Genomic DNA, 27,705 nt, shown 5'->3' on the forward strand with positions numbered 1-27,705 from the left:
TAGTCATCACATAACAGTTTTGATTGAAAGAAAGTTAATGGTTCTGTATTTTACATTACAGAGGTTAAGGTAAAAAATGCAAATGGTAAAAATTTTCGTCTGAACGCCATAAATTCTTCTCGAGCATTATTTTTATTCGTATATTAGTTCATTTCTAACCACATCGAATGTGAACGATCTCCATAAGTTTTTCTCCTTACTTTCCTTCAGTCCTTCCATTACTTTTATTTTCGTGAAACATCTGCTGATTCTTTCTTTTCTTAAACGTCACTATACTTTTACCGTCACATCAGTACATGAAAAGACACGAAGTCATCCTACCGACAATATAAAATAAATGCACTGCCCATCTCTTCATATTTTCATTATTGAAACAGTAATCAGTCGATCAAGTACTGATGAAACTTAATTTAGCTTGAACTTGAATTACTTCATTTACTATTATTGTAAAATCAAATTAATTATATTATATTATATTATATCAATTATATTATATTAAGTAATTATATTGTATCTTATTTTAGCCGTAATTGATAAAGTGTCACAATTTGTTCCAACGATTACCGAGTCCGAAAAAACTGTTTTGCTTAACAAAATGAAATTACCATTCGCTAATTTATCTTCTGCCAATTCTCTACACCCACCTTTTTTAGTTCAGCAAAAACGTTCATTCTGGTCTTTAAAACGTATAATTCATATGTACACAATCGATTAGATTGCTATTAGATTATTAAGCGGCTTATCATGTATGATAGAACGACCTGAACTAATATGCTCAATGTCAACAAAATTGCATGATCACGAATCTCAAAATGGCAGAGAATTTTAGCACAAGAAGCGAAAAGACCTGCTTACAAAATGAATTTCTCTAATTTCGAATATTTTGATTCAAAACGAAATCGGGAAAATGGCTGCATATCGAATTCGTCGACAGCCGTCGATTGCTGCTTTTGCGGCAAAGATGGCGGAAATTTTTGGTTGCAAACAGAAAAAGGGCCGAAGTGGGATTAATGGAGGTACCACCTCTTCCGTAGACAAAATCAAGCGGTAGGGGATAACGTTATAGCGTTCATCTAAAAGGCTTGCACGATTTCAAACGAGAACACATTCACATGGTGATCGAAAGTGTTTTAACAGTGAATTGTCAGAAGAAAGAAAATTTCATTGACAGAAAGTTTCGAATATCTTCGGAGGTTCTCTGCAACAAAAATAAGTATTAACATGTGCACGATATGTCAATTGTTTATTTTTTCATTGATCTCGATGCACGGATTCTGTTTGCATGATGTCACCCCGTTGATCGATTGTCTATCGGCATGCTCGAAAGTAAGTGAAAAATCGTTTTTTTTTTGAGATTATGTTGTAACATGGTGTCAAAGTTAGCACGTAAACAGCGGACTTATTTTTAAGCGAAACGTGAATTCATATGGACAATTTGTTGCAAGAACAGTACATTTTGATTGCTTTTGAGTAATAGTGAATAACAGAGAAAGGAGGTAGACAGACAAGAAGGGAGGTAAATATTGTAATTGTACAAAAGGGAGTTGTGTCATTGTATTTATTATTAATTTTAAATATTAATGGAAGCTTTCGTTTTTATTACGTATTTGTTTCTTGACGAAAAAGGGTGTTATAGTGAGATGAAAGATCTTCCATTTTTGGGAATTTGGAAATTAGATTTGAGAATTTAGAGATTCGAGTGCTGGAAGAATTGAGAGATTTGGGAATTTTATTCATTGGAAAATTTTGAGATTTGGGAATTTGCAGAGTTGGAAAATATGAGAATTGGAAACTTGACATTTTCCAAAAACTTGGAAACGTGGATTTGGAAGTTCTGAGATTCAGGAGTTTGAGAATCTGGAAAATTTAAAGATTAAGAAATTTGGAAATTTAGGAATTCACAGATTAGAAAATGAAAATATTTAGAAACTTGGAGGTTAGAAAATTTAGGAATTCTGAGATTTAGGAGTTTGAAGATTCAAAGACTTGAAAAGTTAGAAATTTAGGAATTTAGAGATTAGGAAATTTGAAGGATTAGAAAATTTAGAAATTTAGGAATTTGGAGATCAGAAAATTTCAAACTTTAGAATCTTGGAGGTTACAAAATTTAGGAATTCTGAGATTCAGGAGTTTGAAGATTCAGAAACTTGAAAAGTTAGAAATTTAGGAATTTAGAGATTAGGAAATTTGGAAGATTAGAAAATTTGAAAATTTAGGAATTTAGATATTAGAAAGTTTGGAAATTTAGAAACTTGAAGGTTAAAAAATTTGAAAAATTAATATACTTAGAAGTTAAGAAACTTGGAAATTCAGGAACTGTATATTTAAAAATTTAGAAATGAAATTGCGAATTTGCAAATGTAGAAATCGTGTATTCCAAAATTTGCGTCACTGTAAATGTTCAAATTTAGAAATTTACCTATTTTCACAATTTCAAATTTAGAAATTGAGGAATTCTGAAGTATTTAATTCGCAAATTTTCAAACATAAAAATCGTCAGTTATCGATAACAGCAAACTGTGACCACCATTTGAAAAGCGCTTCCATTTATACATATAGCCCATCATATTATATTGCCAACACAGAAGCATAGTGAGACAATATTTTCAACGACAATTTTGATTATCACAAATATTTAGTTACACTATTTCCATAATACAATTTCACAATGAAAAATCTGATAGACAATTTGACGAAATTCTGACAATTTGACAAATCTGACAACAATTTTATGAGTCAAATATCTAATTTCTTAATTAGACTTGACGTTGAAAATAAAGTCTTACGAATAATAAATTCTACTTTATATTTTGAAATTATTTTTATATGGACAATCATCACTTCTTTGAACTAAAAAATAGAATATATTTTATATAATAATATCTATAATATCTATAAATAATGTAACATTCAGAGTAGAATAAAAAGTAATAGCCAACAAATAAAAGATTAGACTAATAACAACTAATTGGAATAATGAACAAGTCAAATAATAAATAAACAATTAAACATCTATTTATTACTTCTGTCCAAACACAATTTGATTCGAATAATTCCTACCGTTGCTCAACCACGCTTTTCGTGATAAAATAACATTCTGCGATTAGGTTTATATTTATATTTCTTTTATACATATATAATTTTGATAAATTTAATGAATAATGTCCTCAATTAGAGCATTCGTCTCATTGACATTCAATTTATCGCATAAAAAGCGATACTCAATTCCTTCAGAAATGCATACAGAATCAAAATGAGTTTCAAAGGAAATTTGAGAATTTTAACATTTAGAGATTTAAAGACATCCCTTCAATAAATTGTCCATTAACATTCAGAATAAATAATAATAATAAATCATGCAAAAGCAATATTTTATATAATTAAAAATCTGCAAGTTTAAATACCCTCTGAAACTTTTATGAAGAATAATTCGCGTTAGACTTTCGACAAAAATATAAATATTATTTTCACTAAAGTCATTTAGTAAAATATTTACTATCAAATATTACATAAAATGTTATAACAAAATATTTCGCATGATCTGATTTTGCTGAGGCATCGTTGTTTCGTATTGTGCATCCTCCTATGCGTTATTTTAAGGTGATTCATTTTCTCGTACTCCGAGAAGCTGAAGGTCAGTACTGATTTCGGAATATATTGTAAATTCTATCAACAGACGACACTCATACATGAATTCATCGCCTCTTCCGTTGACGATCGATGTCTACAAGGTGCCCTCAAAACGTTTTATTGAATCGACGTGCTCGGACGTAAACGTATCTATTTTATACCTAATGAAGACATTTATTTTGAACTCTAATAAAGTCAATAGAATTTTTTATACTACGACAGGATTGAAATTTTTGTTCGTCGAGGATCTTAACTTCAAGAATTTTATTCAACGTTATTTTAAATTCCTTTCAAATCTTAGAATCTGATAAACAAGTATTTGAGCAGTAATAAGGAATAAGTAATAATAAGAGCAATTTTACATTCAATATTTCTGAAGTTCATCCGAAGAATTGACCTTAGTGTAACCAATACTTCAAGATATGTCAGCCATGACAAAATTAAAATGTAGGTCTTCCAGTATGAATGATTCACCGAATGTGTTCCGCGCAAATATTGAATAATTTGATTACCTTGTACGTAACTTCTGGCGTCATAATTTCGTAAATTACGGTAATTTCATTGTAAATAACTTAACAAGAGTTGGTAGAGGAAAAAAGGTAATTACTTCTCGAAAATTTTTGTCAAAATGTTAAATATTCAGTACAGATGAAATTATTTGGACTGCATGTTGGTTAGACATGCTACTCAAAATTATTTTATATTTTCATATAATTATTTCTAAGAAAGTCTGGGAGTCTAGGAAGTCTGAAATTCTTGTAAGACTTCCTTCAAGCTTCTTTTGAACACCTTCCTCCTGAACATTCTAATCTATAAGCTTATATTTAAGTGGTTATGTTACTCCACCTGCTAAATTAAACTATTATACACCTACTACAAATAAATACTAAATACATAGTTACAGTATAAATACAATATAAATACTTCTTTGTTCCAAAAATAATTCGCGAAAGATTATCATATGACTAACAATGTGATTAAGAATCAAAGATGAGAAGAGAACGGTTATTCGCAAATATTGCCTTATCTATCACTTATATCAGAAAAACAGTTATTATCAACTTTCTAGCTTAGGCAATTATCTGCAAACGAGCTTATATCAATTTTTTCATAGGAACAACCGTTTTCGTGTACAATGGCTTACAAAGTCTCAATCGCCAGATATTGTCAGTTAGATGTACAGATTGGAAACTTGTCGGCCGTCCTACACGAAAACGGTCGCTCCTACGAAAAAGTTGATATAACCTTTTTTGCAGATAATTGCCTAAGCTATAAACTTCGTTATAACTGTTTTTGTCGTAGACATGACAGATAACAAGATATTTAAGAATAACGTTTATTTCTCGACCTTTGACCGTATAAAAAATGTTATTATGACGGAAAGTTTAGATATATTGTTTAAACTCACGAAATGAATATTAAGAAATTTGAAATATTTAATAATCGTGAAAAGTCTCTGATCGATAATATATTTTGTAGGAATCATGCGAGGACGCTTGCAATAAATATATGTACAGAACAGATCGTAAGTATTCAAATTTTGCATTAAAAAATTGAACGAAATATTCAAAGTACTTCGATTCGATTTCGATGTATCGTGAATGGAAGACAATAGAATTCGATGCGATCGAACAGTCTGAGTTTATACCGTTGATAAGAAACAAAGCGAAATTCGTAACATGATTTAACATAAAAAATTTGTTAATCAATTGTCCTCGGTTTGATTTGTATCGTACGCTTCATTTCTTATTCTACCGTTTCGAACACATCTCGATTACGAAGTTTGAAGATCTTTCGGGAGAATACTTTGAGCGATACTCGAAGGTAAAATTGAAATACATTGAATATCGAAAGATATTTAAAAATAGTAGTTGAAAAATAAAGAATCTGTCAAATTATGATTTTTGAAGAAAGCGAAATATATTTTTCCTTTGAAGAGGAATTTTTTAAGACTCGAAGTTACTGTTGATCAAAATTTTTATTCACATTTAGATGCAATAATAACAGTAATTTCAGAAGTACGATGGTTTTGTCAAAATGTTAGAACAAAGAGGATAGTAGGAGAATGATCAGAAAGCTTTTATCTTATGTTCTTTTCTGTAGAAGATCCGTGTCGACGAAAATATTTTAGTTAAGTATTTTCTAGACACGTCTCTTGCTATTCTGACGTATTTCGTATAAAAAGGAATTTTTTCGCTCAGTTTATCCGCAGGTCAAGGAATGTACCGATGCGAACGTAACTCTTCATTGTACCGGTGGTAATCTGATGACTATCAAATTCAATCCTGGTTTATACTTTATCGAGCAAGTCCCGTACAATTACACTTGGAATTCCACAAAATTGGTAAAAGGATATTTGATCAACTCTGTTGTAAATATACGGTTGCCTTGGAAAATCAATTAACACTTTCATTTTTATCCGATAAGTATTTAAACATAACCTCGATAAAGGGTAGTCATAGTTCGATCAAATAGAGACATTGTTTAAAAAATTATCTAATTATGTACATTATTACATGAATAACAATTTTTTGAATTTTGATATTCTGAATTTTTGGAATTTGGGAATGTGCAATTTAGGAACTTGGATATTTTGGAAAGGGTCTGATCGAATAAGATAAAAATGAGCCAAGAAACACACCAAGTTTCAACCCCATATCAGTGGAGTTCTATATTTGCTATTTAATTTTGTACAAAAATTCTGAAACACTCAGGTTCACATAGTGCATATTGTAGAATTTTTTCAGATTTTTAGATCGCAAACTATAGTTGTAAAAAATGAACAACCGAAAAAGAACCTGATAGTAATATAATAGTATGTAAATAGCGTATAATATTATTTCTTTTTATTCTGTGGATGCAGCAATGTATATCAATTATTCAAAAACACGTGGAATCTATAATACAATTATTACAATAATGGAAAACAAAATGGAAAACAGAATATGAAAAGACAAAGTCCAATGGATCTGCGCTCAAAGCACATGTGACGATTACGAGGCAAAACTAACCTCTTCGCTAATGACGCCACAGTTTCATGTTCCAGAATTAAACATGACATAAAATTAAGTAAAAAATGAATTTTATTTCTTTAGTTAGTATATCATTTGTATCAATTATGAATTTAAATTTATTTAACAAATAAGAAGTACAAATTCGAAGCGTAAAGGAGTGTATTTTAATTTTTTTAACTATGGCGCACCTCGCCGAAAAATCTGAAAAAATTAAGAAAATTTCCTAAGGATTTAGGAAAGAAATTTGGGGAAATTAACCAGGCTGATATGTTACTATTACAATAATACAAAAACAGTGCTTCGACATTTTTAATACAAAATCATATTTTTTTTGTAATAAAAAAATCTGAAAAATCCTATGTGGACCTCGGAATTTAGAAAAAATTGAAAATGATTTGAAAATTCTCGTTGATTGACTTTCTGAGACGACCGTGTCCCAATTAAAAATGACCCATTATTAAGGCTCTCATTTACAGGGTCTCAAAGTTTTATGACAACATTGATATTTCAAAATGCTGCACTGCCAACTAATTCATTCTATTTTAAAATACGGAAGTATAATTTGGTGTCCGTACTATGATTTTCATATTAACGACATCAAATGTGTTCAGCAAAAATTTTTAATCGCTGCCAAGTTGTGTAGTTTAATTCTCACGACTTTTATACTTGATATACTTCTAAACAGTACATAATAGAAGAAAAATGCTCAACGTTGTATTCTTTTGTTAAATACCGAGAGGTATGATATCTCGCCAGATGATTTTTCTCTCTGAATATACATTCAATTTACCTAAGAAACAACACTTTAATTTATTCGGAACATTGCATCACAGTTAATTTTAATATTGATGTATTTAACTCTACAACATTAAAATTCTTAATTACGTTATATTTTTGTTGTATACTTTAAATATTTATGTCACATTTTTTGTTGGTTTTTCAGACCATTTATTTGCTCCGAGTGAGACGTGTTGAATTTCCGAAATCACGTTGACCATGTCATTAAGATCACCTGCCAGTAACATTAATAATTTAGTAAAATGTTAAATCACCTGCGAAATATGTTAAAATAACTTGGAAAGATTATTTATATGGTAATTCTTTTCAAGTTTAAACGAGTTTCTTTAAAAGAAACGTCCTTGAGTGCTGTGAAACCAGTCAAAAAGACTGGTTTCAGATTTCTCATTTTATATTACATTGTCCTGATTTTATGGAAATGTCTGTCATATTTTGTTGAGGTAAAAACTAGTTCTATGTATATATTACTTGATGCTCTAGTATTTATTTATTTCATTTTATTTTTCATTCTTCGATAATCGAGTATTTAATGCCGGTAGTTCTAGTCTTAACCCTTTGCACTCCTATATCGAGTGACATCACACTTCTCTTGGATTTTATAGATTGGTAGAATATATTTACTATTTATAATAAATGAAATAAATGAAATGTATGTGACAAATATCACATACTGTTGCAATTTTATTGAGAACCCTTTTTGGTTTATTTTGTAAATGAAGAAGTCTAAGGAATGCAAAGGTAGAATTAATGAAGATTGCTAAAAATTAACCTAAATGTCAGGTGACCTTGATAACATACGTCAAAATCATCGTATGCTTTTCGAAAGTTCATCCAAATCTTCCTTAAATGAAATAAATTTTAAAGAAAAAAAAAATGACCCGTTATTTTATCTCTTTTAGTAGAAAATTTTGAGTTCACTGTATGAGCGTAAAATATGTGTGATTCGTTTCCTCCTTCAAAAATTTACAGTTCAAAAAAGCTAATATAATAGATATTTTGCAGTTATTAACCACGGATCTTCAAGAATTAAGGCGTATCGCAAAAAGCGCGATAACTCCTGGACAAAGATGCGTGCACCTTCCGCGTGTAACAGATTTACATTTTTCAGGTGAAAGGGGAGACAGCATTGTTTGAAAATTTGACAGTAAACACCAATTATCAATATCGAGTGTATAATTTGACGTCCGCAGGAATATCGCGACCGGAAATATCGGACTGGTTCTCAACTTATCCAGGTAAGTACTTGATTGATACTCGTTTTATTTGAATACCACGATTCAAGTTGCGTTAACCCCAAAAATATAACAGAATCTTATAACAAAATATAATACCAAAAATATTTTACATGAGATAAAAAGTGTTCTTTAATTGCTACTTTTTGTAATTTTACAATTTGTTAAAGTTTTCTTGAAATCTGCATTGTTTTCAACAAGATAAAGAACTAATGTGTGTTCTAATTTACATTTTTATTATATTATACGAGTATGGGTAGGTTTAGTGTTAATAAGTTTTAATCTTCACTAATTTTAATCTGAAATATTACTGAATTGATATCCTATTTTAACAGACTTTCTTGTATTTACTTTATATTTGTAAATTACAAATTAATTAATAAAAATAATATTTCAAATTTTTCTTAGAAGCATTTTTCGATAACGTTCTAATTTACCAACCTTCAAATTAGTTAATCTACAATGAATTAAAGCGTAAATGATCGTTTAAATTGATTTCAGCCAACTATGAGCCAATGCCAGTGAATAACGTATCGGTGAAAATAGAAGCTGACAGGCAAAAGATAGGCAAACTGCACACCAAAGTTGCTTTTGAACCGGCTATGGGTATATCTATCTCAGTATAACAGAAATAACAACAGGAACTTTTGTCATGCTTTAGTTTTTCACATGGTAGACCACGAAATAACAAATCGTATAGGATCAAAGATAATTTCTAATAGCGACATATAGTGTCGGAAATTCACTAATTCCTAAATTCTCAAATTTCGAGACTTATTTATTTCCACAGTTTTGAATTTATAAATTTTCAAATTTCTAAAGCTACACACTTCTAAATTTTCATAGTTCTGTGCCTATTTAATTTTCAAATTTTCACATTCCCGAATTTTCAAATTTGTCAAATTCTTAAATTACAGAATTATCAAATTCCTAAACTTAGAATAGTTTGAGAATTTAGAAACTTCAAAGTATTCTAAATATTCTGATTCCCAAATCCTCAATTTCTTGAATACAAAAATCACTAAATTTCTAAATTCCCCAATTTCTAAATTCCCAAATTTCTAAATTCCCAAATTTCAAAATGACTAAATCTCTAAATCTCTAAATCCCCAAATTTCCAAATTAATTAATCCCCATCCTCTGAATCCCACATTCCTAAACTCTCAATTCTCAAAATTTGATTAATTCTTCTATATAAAATTTACCAGACTAATTTCTAAACCTTCCAAAATTCTTAAATACTCTACCAAGCAAGAATGAACACGTGTTACACTTTTTCTCCACGCCGCCATTTTTCCCCCAAAAATTGCGTTCAGTTCTCTTCATAAAGCTCCAAATTATACACAAAAAATAGTACGAATTAATTATAACAGTAAGTAAACGAAATCAAAAGCTTCACTTACTATCATAATTAAATAAAATATCCAATTTAATCGAAACAGGTAAACTAAATGTCGAATGTGCACTGGCGCCAAACAAGGTTACAAATCTTCCGTTTATACAGTAGCTAGTTATGCATTATAATTAACACGGTTTTAATCATTTTTAGATCGAAGTTGCAATTACGAAGTACGAATTTGGGATGGAGAACACTATTTCCACCGTTTTATCATTGATACGGTAGTATTCTTTTTTACTATTACAATATACACGTAAAATTGACACCTCTAATAACTCCAAAGTTACACATATTACGAAAAACAAAATTAAATACAATACTTGCGCGGTTTCAAGGGAATTAAATGATGACGTATTAACTTTTTTTGGTATTCATTTAGGTTTTCAAGTTATGAAGACACTGAACAATCAATCAATTAATGTTGACTATATTTGGAATTTAATAAATAAAAAAAATATCGATGCCACGTGTCGAAGACTTTTTTCTCATACGCCATTTAAAAGCTTATACGCCATTTTCTAACATTGAAACCGTACATTTGACAATTTTTCATGACACGATTTCACGAATTATCTGCGACAATTTAACTTATACTTAACAGATTTAACTCATGCCTGACGCGTATGTCACCTTTATAGTAAAGTGTGTTTGTGGTTGCCGTATGTTGTGATTGTAACCGAAATAAAAGTGTGGATGGATCGAAAAAGGGAGTTTAGAGGGCACGATAATTGTCTACGTCAACATCTCTAACAAAATTGAGTTTTTCGTTTCACAGATATCGAATTTTCGGATTAAATTGGAAATGGATAAAAGTACCAATTTAACTATTAAATCGGTTAACAAAGAAAACGGTAAAGCAAGCCCTGAGTTCTCGATGACGTTGTGTACCCTTTCGTGCGCAGAATATTATAACTATAATTTAAGCGTGTGCCGTGAGTATTCAGTGGTCATCGATCGATTTGCTATTATCAGAATTATTTCTAATTATCGAAGACTAGCAATTGTATACTCGAGCCAGTAGAGTCCAGCATAAAGCAAAAAGTAACAAGTACTATCATATAATATACAATAACAACAGGTATATAGCGAATTACAGTAATAATATTAATAGGTCATAATAACAGTAGTAAATACTAATAATTACATATGTAATTACGTTACAATTGATTAAGTAGAAAGAATAGAAAAATGAAATCATTTAGGTTGGTCTAGCTCAAATACAAAGATTGCTTGAAAATAATAAATTATAGATGTGTATCTACTTCAGCCCCAGATTCAGTGGAGGGGTTAGAAGTTCAACATGTCTACCATTACCCCGACATGTACGATATGTGGATTCGTTGGAACGAGACTGCGTTTAAACCGGATAATTACTCGATTGAGATCGATCTCAACCGAAACGGCAGTGATCCTTTGGTCAAAACTGTACCGGGTGTAAGTAAAATTTATTCTTGTGTGTTTAAACTGAAATGTCCTTATTTTTATTATTTATGATTCTACGAAAGGTTTACGAAATTTTATTTATCATTCTTTGGTACAGATTTTCAATTATTTTGCAGAATACAACCGAGATTTTTTTGGAAAATTTGACATTAAATAACGAATACACGGTGATCATTGTCGCTGAGTCTTTGGGCGGAGAAAGTGCACCGGTGAATATTTTTCGAACTGTGGAGCCTCGACACGCACGTACGTTTTTTTAATACAATTATTTATTTTTAAATACAGTAATAACGTTGATTACGTTGTAACAAGGATCTCTGATTGCAACAAAAGTATGATAATTACAAGAAAGTAATTGGTAATTTCAAGAATATTGTAAACCTTTTTCCTTTAATAGCCGTGAAAAAATTCTATCGCGAACTTGTTATCGGGATAATGATACCAATTACATTCTTCGCCATTATTGGGATAACGTTCTTTCAATATTATCAACAGAAGATTAAAAATAAGAAATTGTCGGCGGAGTTGTCTATCGAGGTAAGACATTGAATTATTTATATTTACTCTTATTTTTAAGTTACTTTTAACCAAAATATCTTTTCTAATGTTCTTAACATAAAATTGTTTATTCATAATATATTGGTAGTGCGGTATACAAGTTAAAAAATAAATAATATAATTGTCAAAAATAAACAAGTACCTATTGACAGTTCTTGATTTGGGACGCTAAGAATGGCGGCCATTTTAACGATTCTAATTATCTTCCATTTTGAACAGACTTATATAACCTAACCTAATAACCTTCACAAAATGTACCGAGTAATTCTGAAAAATATCTGTTCCACAGAACGTTAATCTGAAGGATATGTCGATAGAAACAATTAAGAAACTGTTGTATCAACATTCTGATTCCGAGGCCAATACGCCATTAATGAACGATAAATTCAATTTGTGCCCGAAAATTTTGAAAGTAAAGGATATACTTGGAAGCGGAGCTTATGGCGTCGTCAGATTAGGTTCTTTGCAGGATCAGTTTAACAACACCACCAGTGTGGCGGTTAAAATGTTGAAAGGTAGAATATTTTTGAAAATGCAATTTTCAAAGTAGGTATATTAACTCGTATAAGTAGGTCCGAGTATGATTCAAGATAGAGAGATTTTGGATCAATTTTGATAGAGACATTTTGGATAAATTTCGACAGAGACATTTTGGACAAATTTCGACAGAGACATTTTGGATAAATTTTGACTGAGACATTTTCGATAGAATCACAACAAAAGAAACTAAATAACATTTTAATAGTCCTTTAGTATATTTAGATTTAGCATAACATCTCTGAACAAAGGAAACATTAATTTTTGTATTATTTTATAAAACTCGTAAGGATTATTAAGTCTCCCAGTAACGCAAGAATAAAACAGTTTTCGTGCAAATCACATAATTAAACATTACTTTGTTCATATTAGTACATTTTATGTAGCAATATTTAGTATTATCTATCCTCACAACGTTTGACAATTTAGTATGCGTGAGAATTGCAAAAGATCGAAAGAAGAAAGCAGGATTTCTGCTCGAATAATTACAACGATTTATCATTTCAACAACAGAAAATCCAAGTGTGGAAGATTTAAAAAATTTCTGTCAAGAAATAATGATTATGAAAGCTGCTGGTCAACACCCAAACATAGTGTCTCTGATCGGTTGTTGCATATTGGATAATAAACCAGTGTTGGTGGTGGAATATTGTTGTAAAGGGGATTTACAGTTGTATTTGAGGACGGTAAGTAAGAGAGACATTTATGACATAGAAAGTATCACGCGACATGGCGTGATTGAATTTTACAGTATTGTGTGATCGATGACAAATGTATTAATTGCGAACTGTGTTTCTATGTATATGTATATTTATAAGAAAAAATACCATTTTGGCAAAAACATTTTATCACGATTATTCGATTATCTATCCTCATAAGTTATTTATTCATAAACCAGTTTCATATATTCATTATTAAACTCTTGATTAAATTGCTCAATTGATTGTACATGTTTTGATTTCCTTAATTAATCAAAATAAATGAATTTCATTTGAATAAATATTTTTCTTAAAAAGAAAACTTTTTTATACCAAAATTTATTCATAAAATATTTTAATTGTTACACACAAAACTAATGAAAAATAGAACTTGCATATTTTTAACTGTTTATACTATTTTAGAATAGACTGTAGTACAGTCATTTTACTGATAGGAGACATATTGTTTGACAAGTGAATTCATGTAATTTCCATGACCGATTTTCAGATTTGGCAAAATATGGTGAGCGTTGCGTTCAAACATAAAGCACAATTCAAACTTGATGAGGATTTGTTGTCTATCAATGGCATAAAATACGATCCAAACACTTGTGGTATTTATTATTTGTTCATTCACGGGTGATTTAAAATGTCCAATAACAGAGCGCATATATCTTCTTATCTTTCTCATGTTAATTAGGTGGAAAAAATCACAATTATCAAAACGTTCAGACGATTACAAATCATTTATACGACATTCAGCAAGGTAATTGTTCTGAGTTATCGCGCGTTTTATTAAAACCAATATAGACAGATATTTAGTCAAATTAATATTTATGATGAAATATGACGTGATCACGTTATCAGTATAAGTTGAACTCCTATACAAATCGAAGAACTTTCTACTTAATTAATATATTGTTACCAGTATAAATATAGTCTACAAGTCTAATTTATCGGATTCAGTCCGCACACTTGAGCATATTTTACACTTCAAATATTGAATTTATCTAAATTCTGTTACTGAAGAATTTTTTCAACGAGGTCGATAAAATGTCTATCAGTTAACTTTCAACTATACACTTGCACAATTGAAAATTCAAAAAATAAAATAACAGTAAAATCAGAAAAATTTAATAATTGATTTAATAATTAACATTTTTAATAATTGTTCTTATGTCAGTAATATTTATTAAAATGTTACATGATCTCCTATATGGCAGTCATTTAATCTTTTCTGTCGGCTTTGAAATATGATTTGAATATCTTTAACTTCCAATAATAAAATAATTTTCGTCGTTTCTTTACAGATTTAGCGCAGTATACAGAAACAGTTACAGCAAACGACTTACTGAATTTTGCGAGGCAGATTGCCACAGGAATGGTAAAATTTTGCTTTATATGTGTCAATTTTTATTTAATAAAAGCTTGAAAATTGAAGGAAGAATATTGCGTATATAATAACTTTGAACCGATTGTAGGAATTTTTGGCGTTGAATCGAATAGTACATCGTGATTTAGCTGCAAGGAACATACTAGTCTGCGAAGACAAGGTGGTAAAAATTTCAGATTTTGGCTTAAGCCGTGACGTTTATCAAGAGAATTTGTACAGAAAACAGGGAAGCGGTAAATTGCCTGTGAAATGGATGGCAATCGAATCTTTAACCCATCAGATTTACACTACTCACAGCGACGTGTAAGTCCTGTCCATAAATCACAATTATTAAATTAATCATTGTTCACCAGGTCCCAAAGTTCAACGACCAAAGTATCAAATTTTGTATTTCTGTTTCAAATGGTCTTTCTGTATAAATTTTGTATTTCTGTTTCAGATGGTCTTTCGGTATTTTGTTATGGGAAATTGTAACCATAGGTGCTCTTCCGTACCCCGGTATTCCAACGAACGTCATCCTGAAGCTTTTAAAGTCTGGCTACAGACTGGAACGACCTACAAGCTGCAGCGTAGAGTTGTACGTACAATTTTTGCATAATTACATAATTTCAAGAAACAAATATAAAGACAACTTAGTCTTTCAAAACGATACAATCTATACTACATAACACTAAAAACTATCAAATTGATTAAATAATCAGTTTACAAATTTTCTAAATTACAAAATTCATTAAAAAGATTTCTCGAAATCCACATCCATTTTAATCAGACATATCCATTTATTTTTAATTTCAATTTACGTGTACATTACGTGCGAGCATGTGACAAAAGAGAAAGAAAAAATTAACGTAATTAAATACCGTTCATGACAGGTACAACATCATGTCCTCCTGCTGGAACGTGAGGCCCCAGAGTAGACCTACGTTCACTGAATTAAAAGAAAGCTTAGACAAACTGCTTTCGCATTACTCTGAGAACAAATACTTGAACATGGACGAAATTTTGTACGATGGTCAAGAACAATATCACGTGGTAGACGATCACTTATAATATGTAAAAAAAAAAGTAGACCGTTTCTAATTGTACCATGTGCAAAATCATTTATTTTCTAGTTATACGTACAATAATCTGTGGCATAATTTCTTCATATACATAAATATATTTATAGATACATCTATAAATATAAATATATATATATATGTATATATGTCTGTATGTACAATATCTTACTCTCAATCTTAAGAACTCAGGCGCAGATACATACATAAAAATAACTAAGGCTCCGCCATATTTGTTCGTACAATTATTCGACCGTCAATAACAATATTACACACAGCACACTGTAACCATGCCAGACATTTTCATTTTGCTCGTTTTATCATTTCAATTATTACAATCGTTTCTTCGTTCGATTTAATTAAACTAGAAAATCGTTCTGTCAAAAAGAATGATCGATCGACGAATCGAGCGTACAAGAAAAGGGAACCTATGAAGTAAACAGAAGTGATCTAACAGGAACTCGGTTGTCCGTCTTTACTATAATTGCAAATATATAAGTATTCTTTTTGCGATGTGTCTAACAGCGACGTACGTGTACGTACATACGTTCCTGTTACACAGAGGAACTGTTAATCTTTCTTTTCTTTTCTTGACGCCATTGGCGTAACTAGCTTTCTTCTGATGTGATCTTTATTGAAAATATTAAATATCTAATTTAATTCTAGCAGTTTACAGCTTTAAGTTTTAATTCATAATTGTATCATAAGATGATAAATGATTTGGATCACTTGTAATTTGCATTTTGATCGGACCTGCCATTTTATCTAGTTACGCCAATGCTTGACGCTCAACTAGTCGATTCAGAGTAGCAAAAGTGTATTACAACTGTAATGGATGGCAAGAAGAACGATGAGTGTTTTTCTCTTGTATTCCTAAGGTCTACGAATGTCCGATCTCACTGAAATATCATTAGAATACTAGAAATTGATATGAAAAAGAGGATCCCTTACGGAAACGATGCGATAGATCCTCGTTTAGTATCACCGAGAAATTTTAGCGCTTTTATCGGTTTTAAGCGTAGAAAGAAAAGAAACGATAACATATTACAATTGTATTATATATTATACTATGTACGCATATAACATTTGAAGAAAAGTGTCAGAAGTCATAGGACACTTTAGTACAATATAGTTTCCTTAAAATCATCTACTATAAACATAGTGACATTTTAAATAAAAAATTATTGTACTTATTTTCAAACTTGTGAAACAGAAATTTTATTCATTATTTTAGTACGGTTTTAAATAAATTATTGCACACATTTATTGCTATACACATAGCTAATAGTACGATCTAATTAAAGTCCGTTTCCATTTAAATATTTCAAGCTTTTTAATTTCTTTATGGAATTTAATTAGTGTCCTATGACTTTCGAAAGGAAGTATACTGTCGGAATTTTAGACTTCCTTAGGGGAAAATAATGACATAAAAGTACAGCAAATCATCAAGTATAGTTTTAAATGACAATGAAAAAAAAATCTTAATTTAAAAAATTCCAATTTTAAATTTTCAAATTCTTGAATTCTTCAATTTTTTAATTTCCAAGCATTTAAATTATTATAGTTCTTTTATAGTTCTTTAGTATTATAGTGAATGGTGTCTGATTTCCTTATATCGATATTTCCCCTAGGGAAGCATATCTCCATATCGTACATTATATTAAAATAATGTGTACAAAATTGAGTTAAATCTGTGTCAGCTGTTTTGTAAGACTGTATTCGCTTAAGAAATATTCGGTAATAATTTTTTTTTAACAGATATACATAAAGAGAAAAGTCATTGAGAAAAAAAATCGATATGGAACAACCATAGAAAATATACAAATAGTAATAAAGAAACCATACATTATTTTTTACCCGTTGTAAATCGCAAAATGGTTTGGATTCTGTTGTGAATTTATCAATGTTTTGCGTGAGATGTGAAAGCATTTTTTCATATCGAAAAATGCGTTCAGTTCATGAAGATATATTACCGACATACATTATATTACTTTAAATCATTTATGTAATGGTTTTGAATTAAACAATAAAACTTTATCAATACATGGAACCCTAGTTGAAAGTTGGACCAATTTGACGAATATTTAAAATATGTATGTGTTTCGTGACGAACATGAAAAATTCGTTCTGGAAAAGGTTAGCTAAGTACAAAATGAAAGATTGCCTAGAAAACTTTAGAATCGACGGGGGTAAATTTGATTCAAGGACTTATTTTTTTTTGTTTCTCTCCTAGAAAAATTTCTTTAGTAATAGACTTTCATTGAATACTATCTTTTGCCACACGTTGATGTCGCTGCAAAGAATGACGTACCCTACGTAATTATACGATCTGCCTATATAGCGTAATAAAAAGTATCATTGTATCGTGATAATCTTAATATAAATGTAAATTCAACAAAAAAACATTATTCGATTCATAAATTCCTTACTTTAAGGAGCCAAAAATCACAGGCAATGTAGTCTTTATATCGGTACTCTTTTACCGATAGGAATTTTCAGAACTGGCATTTTTGTTGCCTATTGGTTTTGTTTCTTTTTTCTTTTTACTTGCGATGTTATCTATATCAGATACTATCGTTTCTACTAATTAAAGTATCTTCCTTGTCGACTGGTGGTGGACCGGTGGTCAAAGTGGTACTAGGACCAGCCGTTAGATAACCAGCAGACACCGGTGTTCCAGCTAAGTATCAAATAATAAATATTTCGTACCATATTTAATACACAAATAAAAAACATTTCGTCTTACCAGTTAGATATCCAGAATTGGTTGTGTTGGAAATAAACAGATCATGCCGTTGATCTTTGTATTCTGCCCAAACACTCGACTTCTCCAGTATAGCGTTCACTTTTTCACCTAACAATAAACTTCTGGTCATAGCTTTTAACGCTTTCACTATTTGAGCTTTTGTTGTTGCAGGATTTTCAAGACTATCCAACCGTCCGTCCAGTATATTTAACAAATAAGGTACCATTTCAGCATCCAGTGCCTATTAAAGTAATATTAACATAAATTGCTGTTATATTAGGAATTCGGTTTAATTAGTTTGTTACCTGTTTTATTAGTCTGTCCTCGTTAGTTGAAAACAATCTGTTCAATGTTTCACACGCTACTGCTATCATGTCTCGTCTAGACTGCATCGCATGTTTTAATGGACTTATACATTCCGTTTGACAAATGGAGGATATACAGATCTGGAACAAAATACGAATATCAATATTGATTGTGTTCAATATAAAAAATGTATCACGAGACTTACCTCACTTGTAGCTAATTGATGAAGTATTAATATTGCAGTTTTGTACACGGATGGTTGATTGTTTTGCATTGCCATTTGTCGGCATAGCCTAGGTATGTGACCCAGTGATGGAACTTGATCCGCTAAGGTTGGTTGTGCTTGAAGTAAGCATACTAATGCTTGCGTCGCTAATTCCAACATATCGGACTGCATAAATAAAAATAAGGCGAATGATTATATAAAATAAATCATAAAATATATAGTTGCCTCAAAAGTTAACCTCAACTTAGAACTTAGAACCAAGATATAAAGAAGATAGTAGTTCAGTGATAAATTTTCCTAATTTTTATAAATCCCTACTTTCCCCTAGTAATCACATAACCACCAGCATAGATGCATTTGGTGATTGCCATTGTTAAATATACACTACCTAATAATATTAAAATTAATGATAAATTATGCTCACATCAGTTTTCTCTTTAGACATGAGTGCCAATGTGGTATCCATTAGTTCATTTAAAAATTCCTTAGGTTTTCTAAGAGCCCATGCAGGACTGGCTATAAATAATCTAAGATATACACCTCCCACTACAGGTTCATTTGTTGCGATATCAATATTATTTTGAGTATCAGGTAACTTTAATATTGCATTAGGGTTTCTTCTTTGCAATGTGTAATATCTAAAATAAAATTAATACCGTAAATTGAAGTAACATTTTGCTGTAACCAACTAATTCTTCAAAATCAGGTACATACTCATCTTTCAATTCGGTTACAATTCTTGAAACTCTAGCTTTGGCAATGTCATCCCAGATCAATTCAGGATTCTCGTGTTTCGTTTCAAACATATGTACACATTGTTTAGGAGCATCCCTGATAGCTTCACTAAATAGTCTAGGTAAAAATTTAGAGAGATGTAGCTTCACTTTTGGACCAGCTAATTTATCAGATGACATTTTGCCAAGTAGTTCTGCTGCCGCTTCACGTATTTGAGTATTACTTGAATTACAAAATAAATCAAGAACGTATACAACAGCACCTAAAATTTTCATACATTTTCATACGAAACATTGCGAGAATAACTTTACAACTTATAAATAATGTAACACTTCACTCGCGCTTACCTTTAGATAATGCATCTTTCACGATTTTCGTGGAACTCATAAGAGCGTACAAAGTCTCCAGTATAAGTAGCTGACATTCTTTCAGAGTGTTCAAAGCTAACAATAAATGTACTATAACCTCATTTGCCGCGATGTCGTCAACGCATTCTTGATTTTTTGTAACGTTACTAATCACTTCAAGTGCGCTTTTTTGGATCAACTTGAAATTGTTACAACTTAAAAGAGCAAACAATAATTTGAAGTGTCCTATACACTGCAATTCGATCCCCGGGTTATTTTTTATCACATTTCTCAAAGCTTCCAGAGACATAACAATATGTTCCAGTTTTTCCTGATCTTTCTTAGCTAAAGCTATATTTCCCACTGACGATAAAAATTTGGATGATTCAGACAAGAAGTCAAGCAAATTGATAGTAAAACTTTTTGGATTCTGTAAAATGTTATAATTTTTCAATGACCATTTTCTTTTTCTTTTTTATATTATGAAGCATGAACGTACCTCTATTGGAAAATTGGGTTGCTCGTTATATATTTTCACGAATATTTCTCCAATAACAAGTTCACCAGCATGAATGCTATACTTGAAATCACTGAAATCGTGTTCGAAACTATCGCTACCGTTCAATCTTTCTTGCCGTTTTATTTCCAAGTATTCGTTTAACTCAGCCCTTGTACCGTTATCCCAAATCAGATATGGATTTGAACAATTAGAGTTTAAGATCTTTAATATCTCCTTCGGTTTGTCTTTCGCAAGTTGCCTCGCCAGGTAAGGAGTTAATAAACTTTCTAAGGCAGCGACCGTGACAGGATTAACAGGTGTTTCATTTTCTCCTGTCAAATAGCCACCTAACCTAGCACAAGCTCGAACTGCCAATTTAGCTAAATTATTCGCCACTTCTTGACGGTTTTCTTCTTGGTTTCTTTCAACTCCACCCTCTTCTAGCGTGTAATCGTAATTAAACATAAATAACAATAAATGCCACAAAGCACCGGATTGTAACAGTTGCATTTGCAACACACTGTCTGTGGCGAGAGAAGAGACACATTCTGTGGCCACTGAACATAACTTTGTTAAATGCTGTAAGGAAATAGATGATAATTTTAGTTGTTAAAAATTTAATCAATTTATATAAATTTGAACATTTTACTAAAAGATATCGGTAACCTTAATAAAACGAGGACTAACCTTGAAATATAATATTCTACAGAGATCCTTAACCAACTGTGGTAGCTCAATGATTCTGTCTTTGCAACCTCTAAATGATCCAGCAACCGAGAAACATCTGGTAATATGCATGCACACTTGCACTGCTATATCAGTAGGCTTACTCGATTTATTCAAAACAGAAACACATCGCGTGTATGCTTCTAACAGAACATCTAGTCCACCTTCTCTGCGAAGTTCTTCCGCGTTCAAAGCAGAACAATGTACAGTATGATATGCAAGTTCACTGGCGGCAGCCAAAAGTGGCGCAGACTTCGAGAACAACTGTTCATCGTCTGTTTCCAACTTGATTGTTTTGATTAACTGCGGATAACCTGCGTATTTATAAGGTCTAAGTTCGTCGGAATATCTGTGGAAGAGAATGCTTTGCGTTCTTAAAATTAGCACTATATTATCTGGATTTGGACCGTCAGTTGACCAACAGCTTCGACTGCATAAAAATTCGTATGCTTGATTAACGGCTTCGAATTTATCCTGCAGACAGAAATAAGTTTCGTAAACCATAAATGTCGATAGTTTTATAAATTAACATAAGCTGAGATCAACGTACTCTGCCTTGTGGATTTTTATCAGGGTGAAACATTTGTGCAAGTTTATAATATGATTTTCGAACTTCAGCCTCATTATGTTGCTTTCCATTTGATAACTGAAGAACTTTATATGCTTCATCCACTGTCATTAATGGTGGTTTTTTCTCTACTTCTTTTTTCCATGCATCTAATACGTCTTTCAGTAACCTTACCTAAATATTGAACGTCATTAAGTACATTTCATAAAAGTATAAATAAATATCTGAAAATTATTACTAATATTAACTTACTGGTTCTGGAATAGGCCACTGCGGGAACCTTACGGTATCGCAAAGATGTCTCAAATAGAATATTTGACAGAACAATTCCTTCTCTAATTGTGGATATCGCACAGCAGGTATGGCAATATACTGATATCTAGCCATGGTATGACTTCTTAATTTTGGAGAGAAATCTGCTATATGCGTCGCTATTTTTTCGATGAGCATTCTTCTCATTTCAGCGTTCCAAATGGCTTCTGGTGTATCATAATCACCAAGAAATATCTGCGCGAATTTTTCTGCACCGTGGTTCTCCAAATAACTAACCATCGCGTCGGGTAAAAGTTGTCCAAGAATGCTACGTTGCATAATATCTGATGACACATTCTAAAACATTCAACGATAAAAATGACATAATGACTAATTTATATCGCAATTACAAATAAATGTTTCACACTTACATCGTCACTTCTGAAAGCTTGTTTTGTATGAGTTAATTGTAAAAATCTTGCTATCGGTAGAACGTTCGATCCAGTATACATTAAGATGAAGTAAAAGACACCAGTAAGATAAATTTTCGAAACGTCTGCATTGTCCCGCATTATTTCGCACAATAAAGTAGCTACCTTCTCAACTAAAACCGGATCAAAAGTTAATAAAAGTTGAACGATATGAGGTAGGCACTGAAGGTCAGATAGTAACCGCTTCATGCGCGGTAAAGGTCTGATTACCGCCTCATCAACATCTCTGCTTGGAAAATATTCACACATTTTGATTAAAATATTTAGAATCAAGGTTGCTAATTCACTTTCATTAATTATTGGTGTCCCTTTCGCGACTAACGTCCATTTTAACTGCGGAACTTGCGAGATCATTCGCCATCCGTCTAATCCTTGTGCCCAGACTTTTGTTTTGTATGTGATTTGATTCGTTAAATACAACTCTTTCAAGTCCTTCAAGCTGATTGGACCTTTTCGTTGATCTCCATCATTGTAATACCATTCCTTTTCCATCGCTTGCTGTTGCTGCGGACCCGCCTCTATCACGTTGGTTTGCGTAGGTACTACAGCTCGAGATGTATGTAGATGAGCTAACGTTAAAAGATCTACCAATGTGCGTACTCCATTTTGATCCATTATATCTTTCACGTTTCTTCTATGTAGTATAAGTTTATTTATGAACATAACTAATCTATCACGTTCCATTCTATCCGTACAACGTTCCAGCATTCCTACAATATATCGTGTATCCGAAAATGGACCAATATCTTCGTAATATCGTTCATATACTATAGTCATTGCTTGCAAGCAAAGGCACTTCATTTCAACTTTTGTTGTTAATATGAATCTATGATACAAGTCGTTAAAAAATTCATACCTATGGCAAAAATTGATAATTCATTACTAAAGTCCATTTAACGTAAGTTCAACTAGTAACTTTAATATTGTAACTAGCATTATAAAACAAGAAAAAGTATACATACGATTTCCTTATTGGACTGTCTGGACTATCCTTTTCCAACAAAAGCCTCAAATAATAATCGCCAATCTTTACTTCATCTGACAGGCATTGGTACTGTACTTCAAATTCTCTGTGATTCCAGGCTATCAATGTTCCACCCGCCAAATCTTTATCAGAACTAAATGCGCGAATTTCATTTTCAAGCGCTGTTCTTAGCTCCTCCCGTGTTTTATGATTCCAGATTAAATTCGGCAGTGAGTGATCCTGGTTAAATTTATAATAAAACAAATTCCAGTTTGCTTCCGATTTAATTCTCTCTCTGCGCTTTCGCAAAACTATGGGACGTTCTTTGATTTTCTCTTTACGTTCGATACCTATTCTAGCCCCCCAATGTTGCAGTGCGTGCTCAACATGTTTTTCAACTACCCGCATTTGACGCTCGATCGCAATCCATTGTGGACTCTTCTTATTTTTCGATGCATGATCTATCGCTATTTTTAAATTGTCACGGTTGTTTAATCTTTCCTTCTCGAGAAACGAATCGGGCACTTTCTCTTCGGAGTCTAAGTAATTTAATAAACCAATAGGCTGTACAAATGCACAATGAACACAAACTTAGCTATTTTCATCTTCGTAATTAAATATGAATACGATATTATAAATTCAATCAATAACGTTAATTTACCATGATCCTTTTCAACAGGCCCATAGCCGTAGGGTGTCCTGTGACCCAAAGTCCTACAAGATGTCTACATAACTGCCTATGCGTTAACAGTCTACCATCAGTACCAATAGTAAAAAGACTATTTAACAGATGTCTTGGTAAAGCTCCCTCGGCTAGAGCAAGTTCTTGCATTTTTGCTGCAACTTCCGGTGCTCCTTCCTCGATAATTGCTCTCATTATTAGCCCTGCACCTTTGACAATGGCTAGCGATGGATGTTGGAATAGTTTAAAAAGTGATCTTCCTCTTGTAGCAACCATTTCTAAAAGGTTGTCAAAATGCTTGCCATCTGTAGTTTCACTATATGGTACGCATAGAGCAAATGTTAAAAGATCAAGCATGGCAGAAACTACCAGAGCACCTGTGCCATGATTCTGAAATATTAACAAAAATAATGATATTACGTTATGTACAGAATATTGAACAATTAATTATAAGTTACTTCTGAAAAAATAACAATAAGACACTTACGATATGATTAATCCACATATCCAGCAAACTTTCCAAAAATTTATTACTACTGAGAAGACTACTTTTATTTAATTGTTCTTGCCTTAAATCACAATCATCATGCATCGGTTGCATAAGAGCACAAATACAATCTATAGCAGCTTGCGTTACACCACAATCTTGTCTTTTCAGAGCTTTTACAACTTTGTGTCCAATAGCTTCTCTAAACCCAGGAAGAGTCGTAAATGCAGTGAAACCAATTTTACTAGCAACCAATCTTCGTAAAGCATGAAATTGTGCTTCTATTTCTGCATTTGTTTCAAGCTCTTTATTAACCAGTGCACTTAAAGCTCCAAGAATAATTTTATCTTTATTTTCAGTAAACAGACCCTGTAAGTAGTTATTCACCAAATGACATATTTGCAGTTGTATTGTTGTTACAGTCCATTCAAGCGGTACAACAGCCTGGACAAAGAAAAAAAACATTTTCTCAGTATACTACGCTATCTATTCATTAAAAGTATACATAATCTGATTCTAGGGTTAATAATTTTCAACATTTTAAAAATGAAACAAGAAAACAAAATATAATTAAAAGAGATAAAATTAACTATAAAAAAAGTAATGTTAACAATAATTTTCTTTTTATGTAGCTGTTTGCCCCATTCTTATTATATATAAATAATAATACGTTGCTCCTTTGATTCATAAATATTAACTTATTGTAATGGACCATCGCCGCTTTAATGTACTGTATCAATGTATATTTTTGTGTAATAACAAATATAGGAATTTAGGATTACATTTAATGTTATATATGTACAATATTAAATTTAATAAGTATGTCTTACATCTTGTGTAACAGAATAATTGAGACCACTGTAGGGAATGTTTGCATTAAATCTTTCCAAGATTTCAGCAAAGGTACGTCCACTTGGTGGTTGCTGAAGAAACTTAACATGAGATGTTTCGACTTCTTCATCAACAGGTAAATTAAGAGGTCCAAGTCGTTTTCCTCTAGTTATTGGGTACATTCGAACATGAACATCTCTGTTACCAGATGCTCTAACACCATCTAATAAGGAAGCTAATAAAGAATCTCTGTCCGTCGCAGAATAACTACGAGTTTGACCATTAAGATATTGTATAGTAAACAGTTGTGGATTTTCATTATCACGGATCAAAGCAAAAACATCTGATAAAGGTCTAAGAGTACAAACATTATACGTCTGAGGATCTCTCTCCAATAAACAAGTATCCGAAAGACAAAGAGTTCTTCTTTGAGGATCTATATGCCTAGATGAATATTTGTGAACAGTGAATTCTGATACACTCGTTATGTGTTCATCGCTACTAAACTTGCCCAATCTTTGAGCAGTAAAATCATCTAGTTTGATTGGTTCTTTCAAAACTTTTATGCTGATACCTAAATTATTCATAGCTGATTCCAGCAGCTTTTTTTTAATTTCTTCCATATGTTGGGAAGCAAATAGATGTAAGCGTCCAAATCCACCACATACAATTACAAATCCATTAGGATAATCTTTCATTGTAGCAATTCCTTCAAAATCTTTGTAACAATAACTAGCCAACACCATATTAGTTGCTGGATCTAATTGGTCAAGACTATATGGTGTCACTTCTAGTACAACAGGTAATCTCGTGTCAGACCAATGATGTTTATAAGCTTGATATCTCTAGGAAAAGTAAAAATATTAATTCAATAAAAACATAGTAAAAAAAAGACTATTTAATAGCCTCAAATACTATATTTTAGTTTATAATTTTATTCAATTATAGCTCAATATGAAATACTACAATTGAAATAATGAACTGTTAGTATAAATGATTAATAGAGATGTAAGATATCATGAATTCATAATACAAAAAATTCTATATGCAATCAATAATGTAGATAACTGTCAATGATTAACTACTATCACACCTGAAGCCTATTACATAGTAACCATATGGCTAAGCTGATAAGAGTTTTGATTAAACTTCAGTAACATTTATTCAAACAGGCATTGTACAATGAACATCTTTTAACTTACCAAAATTTCTTTAGGTTTCTCAACAAACTGATTCCTATACCTTAGAGCTTCAGTTAATAAATGAGCTCTATATTCTGAACTAAATTTCATATTGTCAACTTTACGCTCTTTGCGCATTGTTATACTAAATTCATGAGAACCCAATTGATTTCTGTTTGTTGGTTGTACACTTATAAAATCTGAGTATTCCCATTTATTTGTAACTTCTAAAGTAGTGGGATTATATGTTGTAATACCCATGGATCCAATCGAAAAAATACGTTTATACCTATTACATAAAAATTAAATACTATTTTGTATCATGGTATAACATGGCAAGATTAATGACTGAAATATATTTATGATATTTAATCAATATAATACAGCATCTATATAACTTTCATTCAATAACAAGTTCAATATAATGAATATCAAAGTTATACAAATGGTTTCCATCGTTTTTAAGGCAATCTTCATTATCAATTTAAGACTATTATGTTATTTCTCACAAGGTTATTGAATCATTCACTGATATTTTATATTACTTTGTCAGTTTATTTCAAAACTTGTGTAAGTGAAAACATACAATAATAACTTTTTATATATAATTTGTTAACTTCTTATATATAAGTAATTGTATGTTCTAAGTCACCGATAATTATTTTTATAAGATGCTACACCGGCAAATAGAATTGATCATATAATACTGTTTAAATTTAACGAAATTTTGTCGCGTATTTCAGATTGGAATAATTTACACTTACTTCCCCTTCCACGAGTGTTTGGTGACCAGAAAGCATGCCACATCCTGGTTATCCTTTATTGGCATCATTGTAACATGTCCTGACAATGTAACGTGCCTGCTATTTTGAATAATACTTTAACAAAGCACTGGTTATTGTTT

General features: G+C 31.3%; 2 protein-coding genes across 22 annotated transcripts; one reads left to right on the plus strand and one right to left on the minus strand.

Moving 5' to 3' along the window:
* Positions 1 to 908: 908 nt before the first annotated feature.
* LOC100879080 (tyrosine-protein kinase receptor torso-like) lies at positions 909 to 17,810 on the plus strand. 20 transcript variants are annotated; one of them, XM_012289580.2, is made up of 21 exons: positions 909 to 1,326; positions 3,677 to 3,776; positions 4,010 to 4,077; positions 5,110 to 5,155; positions 5,843 to 5,974; positions 8,445 to 8,550; positions 8,633 to 8,677; positions 9,176 to 9,280; positions 10,224 to 10,294; positions 10,849 to 11,005; positions 11,341 to 11,507; positions 11,633 to 11,762; positions 11,914 to 12,053; positions 12,364 to 12,589; positions 13,125 to 13,297; positions 13,818 to 13,923; positions 14,010 to 14,075; positions 14,620 to 14,693; positions 14,791 to 15,005; positions 15,142 to 15,279; positions 17,519 to 17,810. In XM_012289580.2, exons 2-21 carry the CDS (start codon positions 3,690 to 3,692, stop codon positions 17,526 to 17,528), a joined length of 2,262 nt encoding a protein of 753 aa, XP_012144970.2. In that variant the 5' UTR covers positions 909 to 1,326; positions 3,677 to 3,689; the 3' UTR covers positions 17,529 to 17,810. The 20 variants fall into 20 exon arrangements, with proteins under 20 accessions (XP_012144970.2, XP_076392728.1, XP_012144961.2 ...); XM_076536613.1 differs by having other exon boundaries at positions 913 to 1,326; positions 11,347 to 11,507; positions 15,575 to 17,810; XM_012289571.2 differs by having other exon boundaries at positions 913 to 1,326; positions 10,849 to 10,924; positions 11,347 to 11,507; positions 15,575 to 17,810.
* Rme-8 (receptor mediated endocytosis 8) lies at positions 15,776 to 27,703 on the minus strand. 2 transcript variants are annotated; one of them, XM_003705105.3, is made up of 18 exons: positions 27,566 to 27,703; positions 26,823 to 27,090; positions 25,620 to 26,465; positions 24,790 to 25,158; positions 24,282 to 24,692; positions 23,619 to 24,184; positions 22,597 to 23,512; positions 22,166 to 22,522; positions 21,896 to 22,087; positions 21,307 to 21,819; positions 20,620 to 21,198; positions 20,121 to 20,550; positions 19,753 to 20,035; positions 19,463 to 19,676; positions 19,018 to 19,203; positions 18,812 to 18,952; positions 18,507 to 18,747; positions 15,776 to 18,440 (listed from the first exon to the last, which is right to left on the minus strand). In XM_003705105.3, the coding sequence occupies exons 1-18, from the start codon at positions 27,631 to 27,633 to the stop codon at positions 18,325 to 18,327; spliced, it is 6,696 nt and encodes a 2,231-aa protein (XP_003705153.1). In that variant the 5' UTR covers positions 27,634 to 27,703; the 3' UTR covers positions 15,776 to 18,324. The 2 variants fall into 2 exon arrangements, with proteins under 2 accessions (XP_003705153.1, XP_012144953.1); XM_012289563.2 differs by having other exon boundaries at positions 24,790 to 25,233.
* Between the last annotated feature and the right edge of the window lie 2 nt (positions 27,704 to 27,705).

The sequence above is a fragment of the Megachile rotundata genome, chromosome 10, assembly GCF_050947335.1.
Source record: "Megachile rotundata isolate GNS110a chromosome 10, iyMegRotu1, whole genome shotgun sequence".
Lineage (NCBI taxonomy): Eukaryota > Metazoa > Arthropoda > Insecta > Hymenoptera > Megachilidae > Megachile > Megachile rotundata.

Coding starts and splice junctions, on each gene's coding strand:
- LOC100879080 (XM_012289566.2), top strand. CDS start 3,690: ATGAATTCATCGCCTCTTCCGTTGACGATCGATGTCTACAAGGTGCCC. Junction 10,295..10,848: donor ACCGTTTTATCATTGATACG/GTAGTATTCTTT, acceptor TTCGTTTCACAG/ATATCGAATTTTCGGATTAA. Junction 15,280..15,574: donor ACAAGCTGCAGCGTAGAGTT/GTACGTACAATT, acceptor CGTTCATGACAG/GTACAACATCATGTCCTCCT.
- Rme-8 (XM_012289563.2), bottom strand. CDS start 27,633: ATGATGCCAATAAAGGATAACCAGGATGTGGCATGCTTTCTGGTCACC. Junction 23,513..23,618: donor GACAGTCCAATAAGGAAATC/GTATGTATACTT, acceptor TTTTTGCCATAG/GTATGAATTTTTTAACGACT. Junction 19,204..19,462: donor TGTCTAAAGAGAAAACTGAT/GTGAGCATAATT, acceptor TTATTTATGCAG/TCCGATATGTTGGAATTAGC.